The 6,970-nt window shown below is 45.3% G+C and overlaps 1 protein-coding gene across 1 annotated transcript in view; it reads right to left on the bottom strand.

Moving 5' to 3' along the window:
- Positions 1–3,511: 3,511 nt before the first annotated feature.
- LOC119431809 (uncharacterized) overlaps positions 3,512–6,970 on the bottom strand; it is a 30,669-nt gene continuing 27,210 nt past the window's right edge. Inside the window, exon 6 of the mRNA XM_037699272.2 lies at positions 3,512–3,753. Coding sequence (XP_037555200.1) covers positions 3,512–3,753 — 242 coding nt within the window. The remainder of the gene's footprint in view (positions 3,754–6,970) is intronic.

Below are 6,970 nucleotides of genomic sequence, written 5' to 3'. Positions count from 1 at the left end.
TTCAATGGCAGGAAACGAAACTTCAGGGAACGGGCTAAGCTGGTGCCGGGCCGGTTGAAGGTGAGGCAGCTACGAGGGTGTTGAGAGGGAGGGCGAGGGGAGCCACCAAAGCGACAGAGTTGCCAAGGCCAAATCCGCTTCCCTGCCGCCCTCCTCCCTCACCTGCGACGGTCCCCGTGTGCTCCCGTCGCCGCGTCGCCTCCCTTCCTCTTCACAACCACAATTTCTCTCTCTCTCGCCATGCCTGCACTGCCCGCTCCCTGAAGTTTCATTTTCTGCCGTTATCGTGAAGCGAGCGTTGGCCAACGCTAGCAGTTTCACGGCCCTCGCTCGATATGTGCTTGCGCGCCGCGATATTTCACGAATCGCACCGTTCGTACGGCGTGCTATGGTGCACAAATATTTCAAAAATAAGTCCTTTTAATTCGAACAAATTTTTGGGCCCTTCAAGTTCGGATTATCGAGATTCGACTATACATCGAAGTCAATGGGATTTAGGTCGGAACCGCGAAAACGCGACGTAGCAGCCGGGAAAACGCAGCAGCGAGGAAGGTATCAATGGGGTTCCACTATTATAAATCATTTCTGGTAAAAATAAATTCATTTTTCTTGATATTGTGTATGTTTTGATGATATGAATTTCAGGTGATACGAATATTTCATGCGACCCCGCGAGATTCGTATCATCGAGATTTTACTGTATTGAATCTAATATTAGCAAAATTTTCATAAAACTTGTTGCTTATAAATTTTGGGCAAACAAATATGGTATGTGCCACAGCCATTTTCGCCATGCTTGCGGCTAGTGCAACGGTTACGGTGGCACAGTACCCTGCGGCCTTACACGCTTCGACTCCGTTAATTCGCAACGTCATGGTGATTCAGCGGAAGGGGGGGGTTATGACGCCCGCTTCGCAAGATGAACAATTGCGATGGCCGAGGATCTGTGAAGCTCCGCTGCAGCTCGGGAAACCGACGTCAACGAGTCGACGATCCGTGGATGGCGGGGCCCACAGGAGGCGGCTCTTCAAATGCAAGACCAGTCGGAAGGGCTCTGTGGACCTCGTAGTGAACTGGTACTGCCGTCGAATGAAATGGTTGTGCGGTCTTTCAAGAAGTGCTTAACCTCAAATGAGCTCAACTACACAGAAGATTACTTCATTTCGTGTGATAACTTTCAGAGATAGTTTCGCATTCAAAAGACTGCTCACCGAGGCACTGAACCCCTCGAAGTATACGGCCGACAGCGCTCTTGGCACTGATAGTGAGCCTGGCACAGCACCGGAAACACTTGTCGGGGCCATGTTAGGTACCGAGTCACGCAAAATTTCACGACAGTCAAGCTATCTCCGAAAGCGATCGCCTGAGAATACTCCCCAAGGAAAGCTCTGCCTCCTCAGATTACGATGAGTGAAGAGAACTCGCTTCTCAATTGCAATTCCTTGTAAAAGGTACCATTTCTTTTCCCGTTCATCTCACGTTACATTCGTGGTTTTATTTTTTGTTATTTCCAGTGACTGAAAAGTCGACCCTCACGTTACAATCGTGGTTGTGTTACGTACGAGTAAATACGGTAATGTGTTTGAGAGTGTAGAGAGAAGATACTAGGATTGTACAATTACCGCAAGCCCATCGGTCCTATGATTTGGACTGCTAAGAGGGTTTGCACAGACCTGTCTCCCATGCTCATCATCTTCACGAGCACAGATAAGAATGGTGGCTGCGATGGTAAACATCTGGCTAAAAAAGTTGACTTCTTCAAAGTATTTTAAAGGGACACTAAAGAGAAACAGGAAGTTCAGCTGGAATAAAAGAGGGACCTTCAGGAATGCATGCCGTTTTTGTTGGGTGCAAAAATATGACTTATTAGCGGAGAAATTCGTAAACAAAGACCAAATATCTCTTCCTCAATTTCTCTCACCCTAGATTTGGCGCTGAAGCAGTGTCGTCACAGATTGCATTGCTCTCAGCGAATCAGAATGCGCCATGATACGTCACCGCTTGCGTAAACGGCCGAGGCGCAGGGCTGGATGCATCATGGCTGCATGCATGGTCGCTGCGTTTGCGTTCGCCGCGATGGATACCGTAGCTGCCGCTGAACCTTGCAACGAAGAGCTCGCCAGGAAAGCAGGACTGCATTTCAGCGATATTCAGTGAAACGGAGCGCGAAATGATCCTCTGTGTTCGAGCGGTAGGTGTTTCCGCGTGCGATGGCGGTGAGCCGCCGGCCGCGCTGGCGGAATGCAGAGCTTCGTTTTCGTCGATGGGAGGCAAAGCGTCCAGTCCGCCAGGCGACGGTGTTCCAGACAGAACAAGCGTAGAAAGTTGTGCACGTACTCGGTATGGTTATTTCGTGGCTTTATTTAATGACATTCAGCACTCACCGAGCCGCCAGTTTGCTGCTGCAGCCCCACCGGTAGGAGGTTTGATGAAGGCCGCATTGAGGGAACAGCTGCTCGAGAAAGGACTGGCCTCTGGGGCACGCCAAGATACTTTCCGAGGGCAAGATTATACACATAATCCGAGGGCGAGAAATGCAGAGAGCACACCATCAGTTTCTCTGGCTCTTTTGCCGTTTTATCATCGGCAGAGCACTGAGCCATTGCGAACGCCGGGGAGCCGGGGCTCTCCGAGCGACGCCACATGAAAGGACACAATCGAGTCAACACTGCCGCTGCCCCTGATCAAGCGCCTTGGTCCATTTATACAGCCCTCAACACTACACACACGAGGCATTTTCTGGCTGTTTCCCGCGAAGTCAACGTTTTTCGAGCCACGCAACACGCAACCAAACACCGTAAAGCGGAACAGGCGCGCGCGACGACGCATTGACAAAAAACGAAACTACGAAACTATCACGGCCGCATGTTTCGCCATGCCATTTTTTCGTATTTATTTAATTTTGTGCTAAACTTGTACTTCCTCGCTTGAAACGGTTTAAAAAGTTGGAAAATGCTGTTTATGTACGTTTCAGGTGTATTTCATTTTGCATTTTATTAACAGCGATAAATCGCTCTCGACCAATCGCGACCGGCCTGCGTTTGTAATCTCCGACGTCACATCACGTAGTGCGGGAATTTCGAAGGGGCGTCAGCACCTATTCTTCAGTTTTTCGCTATTTTCTCGCTTATTAAACATCTGTTTGCAGTAAGAATGGTATGGCTGTGATCGTGAAAGGATAATCTACCATTTAAGCTCAAATTCCGGTTTCTCTTTAGTGTCCCTTTAAAACAGTTTCAATAGGAAACATTGCTTCTTCAATGAAAACAGTGCAGAGGTATACAATGTGCAAAATTTGTTTAAAGTGGCACACTTTTTCGCAATGAAAATGAGGGCATTCAATTGAAATGTGCAGGACTGTCAGGTGCTCTCCACAATTTACGCAATTTGAGAGTTCTCTTCCATAGTCGTATTCGTAGGGGGGCAGGGGGACTTTTAAGCAATTATTTGTGGTTTACCAAGCGCAGTTCATTTTTTATTCGTTTATCCCACTCAGAGACTGTCACTGGTCTCAAAGCCTCTGAAGAACAAACAGTTTCATGTCCAGATGTGGGAATAAATCAGTGGTCATCACCTTTGGTCGCTCGCAACCTTTTGGGACGAGCGATGGTCTCACTGGTGCCTGTGCATTCCTGGCAAACGTGGTGTCTGCCGCTGTTCTAGTTGCAGCACTGGGCCGCACCGGGACTGCCCTAGGCTTGGTCATCATCGACAGCCGCCCTGCAGGACGTTGCACTGGCGCGGGGCGTGGCGCTGCAACACCAGGGCACAAGATGAGGAGAGAAATCACTTCTGCTAAAAATCCGTGTGAAATGAAATAAGAAGTGGCAGGAGACCAGGCAAAGAACTCCTGTTAAGAACATGTAGGCAAACAGACAAGCAAGAAAAGGTGAACAGCAAATGATCTCAGGGTAACACAGGTATGACAAAAATGCAGACATTTGACAGGAAAATGTACAAAAGATACTTATATAATACTTGTATAATGCAATATAGAATAAATACAACTGCAGTAGCCTCAAATTAACAGATGTGAATGAACAAAATAAGAAAAAAATTTTGATCAGCGATCTCAACTTGCCTGGTGTCAGTTGGGAGCTCCTCCAGGCAAACAATAAGGTTGATGCAAATGCTAACATTATTTTTGACATGCTAAAACATCATCTAATCGAAGTGGTTAATGAACCCACGCATGTGCAAGGGCCATCACGTTCTATATTAGATCCAATATTTTTAAACCGAACCTTTTCTGAAGATGGTTTATCTGATCATTACCGTGTTGCTTTCCTTGCCCATTGTCAAAACTACTGCACATAATCGCAACTCGCATTAATGAATTCTTAGAAGAAAACTCGATACTAACAAGTGCTCGACATGGTTTCAGAAGGGGATATTCAACTGTCATGCAATTAGTAATAGTAGTCAATTCAATCGCCAAAGCTTTAGATGCAAAAGGTCAAATTGATGCTGTGTTTTTGGACTTCAGTAAAGCTTTCAATAGGGTAATTTACAATAAACTATTTCTAAAATTAAGAAATATTAACCTTCCAGACATCATAATTACTTGGACTACAGACTACCTGGATAATCGACAACAGTATGTTTCAGATAATCGCAACTCTGGTCACAACTACCAATCGCTTCAGGTGTTCCCCAGAACAGTGTCCTGGGTCCATTGTTTTTTTATATATTAACGACATTGTTACAGTCGTCAAACCTGGAACAGAAACAACACTGTGTTGTATTTCGTACTATTAAGTCTGCGGATGATCAGAGAGAACTTGAATAATATATTTTTGTGGGGCGAAGAATGGGGCATGGCTGCAAACACAGATAAAGCTCTCTCTCTTAGCATAAAGCATAAAAATAATCCCATGGAGTACGCGTATCACATCGGATCTGTTCCATTAAAGCAAGTTGAGTTACAAGCACCCTGGCGTAACTTTCACTAACAATTTCTCTTGGAAACTTCACATTAACAACACATGTTCTCCTGCCTTCAACAAGCTAACTTATCTGCAACACAAACTTAGAAATGCCCCCTCAAGTGTTAAGCTACTCACTTACCTGACCTATGTCCGGCCAAAACTTCAATATGCTTGTGTCACATGGGACCCCTATACTGAAGTGAATATTAACAAACTTGAAATAATACAGAGAAAATCTGTTCGTTTTATTTATTCCAAATTCAAAAGTTCGGACTCGCTGTCAGAGTTGATGTTGGCCAACGACATTCCTTCGCTTGAACAAAGACAGAAATACCAGCTAGATTTTTTACATAATCTAACCAAAAATTGGCTCTGGACCCTTCACTATATGTAAGCCCTATTTCCACAAGGAATAGACGACACCATCGTCCTGATACACTAATACCTATCTATGCTAGGACAGACACCTATAAGTTTTTTCCACGGACCATTTCTGAATAGAATTCTCTGCCGGCACCACACAACATGCGACTGTCTTTTTGAATATGTGCGCTTTTTTTTCTTGCTTTTGTTGTTTTTAAAGCGAAGCTTTATATGTCTAGGTGAAATCGTATATATCTAGGCGAAATTGCCTGCGTACAGAAAACTATGATCATCAGCATTGGCTGTAGCATCGTCGTCTTTTTCCGCAGCTGGCTCGTTAATGCCCCTTGGGTTGCGCTCATGATCGGCACACGCTCATGCCACTGCTCCCGCATTCGTTGGCTGCTTCTACAGCTGGCTGCGTTCCCGCTAATCATTCCAGTGTAGAATTTCACTTCTCTTCTTTCGTCGTAATGGGGAGGCCGTGTTTACGGGGGTGTGAGCCATTCATTGTCTTACGTAACAGACAGATTTAATTTCACTGAATCGCAAGCGGCAACGATGGGCGAATGCTGCTAAACACGCCGCCGAGCAAACTCGAGACATCGAACGCAAGTGACAACGGCGGACTGCAGGCGTACTGTAAGCGACGTTCTCTCCGCCGCAGCTGAATGTGTGTTAACTTCATAATTGAGAAATACTTTAACGAATCATCGGGATAATCCAAGTGATAAACACCAGGGCCACACATTTCATCTTCTCTGGTTAACCATCTTCACGGAGTGGAAGGGCCGACAAATTTTTTTTTAAAAGCTTTGTATTTCCGTTGCACTGGGAATGTGTCTGCATAAATGTGTCTTCTTTGCTGTTGAATTAAACAACCTTGCCTTTGGTGTGCAACGCTTAGTTGCCTATTATCACTTCTGCTATTATCTAGTTTACATCGCTCTGCACCCTCTTGTGCTTACCATAATCAACTTGCAAAAACGGATTGATTAAGGCTTTGTGTTTGTTCTTTTCACGGAGTGTTTTGTGAGCAATATATTGTAGAAAAGTATTTTTTTATTACTATCCTTAGAACATGAATGTATCTACATACATCTTCGTACTTATATATGTCTAGTCTTGTAGTTAAATATGTCTGCCCGTCCTGCAAGGACCACAATGTGGTCTGCAATATGTACTAAATAAATAAATGAATGTCAAAATTTTCTGCTGCTGTGATGCCAACTCCACGTGTTTTCACCTCTTACTCTGAAATGTTTTTGCAACTGGCTCCTGATACCTCCAAATCTCAACTGCAAGAACGCCATGGAAAAATCACTGAAAAGTTTCCATACTTTGTCTGAAGCTGCGATATCAAAAAGTGAAAGCAGAATTTTGTGGCACTGCAACCTTCCATTAAAGATCTCCACAAACTTTGGAGCCAGTTTCAAACCCCTCGGATGACGGGCTTCTGTCCTCGCGTTAGGATCAATCGTCGGGGTGTCTCGACAAAGTGCCAGGGACACTCTTGCCAACACCGACACCGCAAACTAGGTGTCCAGTTCAGAGTCATGTGAAAGTGACTATTCGAACCAAGCCTCGTGAAAGTTATGGTATCCTCAAAAGGGGTTGACCGAGAATAATGCTCCTGGCATACCAAGCTTTTGTCGGGAAGTTAGCAGTTACTGGCGCCA

This window comes from Dermacentor silvarum, chromosome 10, assembly GCF_013339745.2.
Source record: "Dermacentor silvarum isolate Dsil-2018 chromosome 10, BIME_Dsil_1.4, whole genome shotgun sequence".
Lineage (NCBI taxonomy): Eukaryota > Metazoa > Arthropoda > Arachnida > Ixodida > Ixodidae > Dermacentor > Dermacentor silvarum.
The sequence above is the reverse complement of the archived record's forward strand: the minus strand, read 5'-3'. Positions and strand labels throughout refer to the sequence as shown.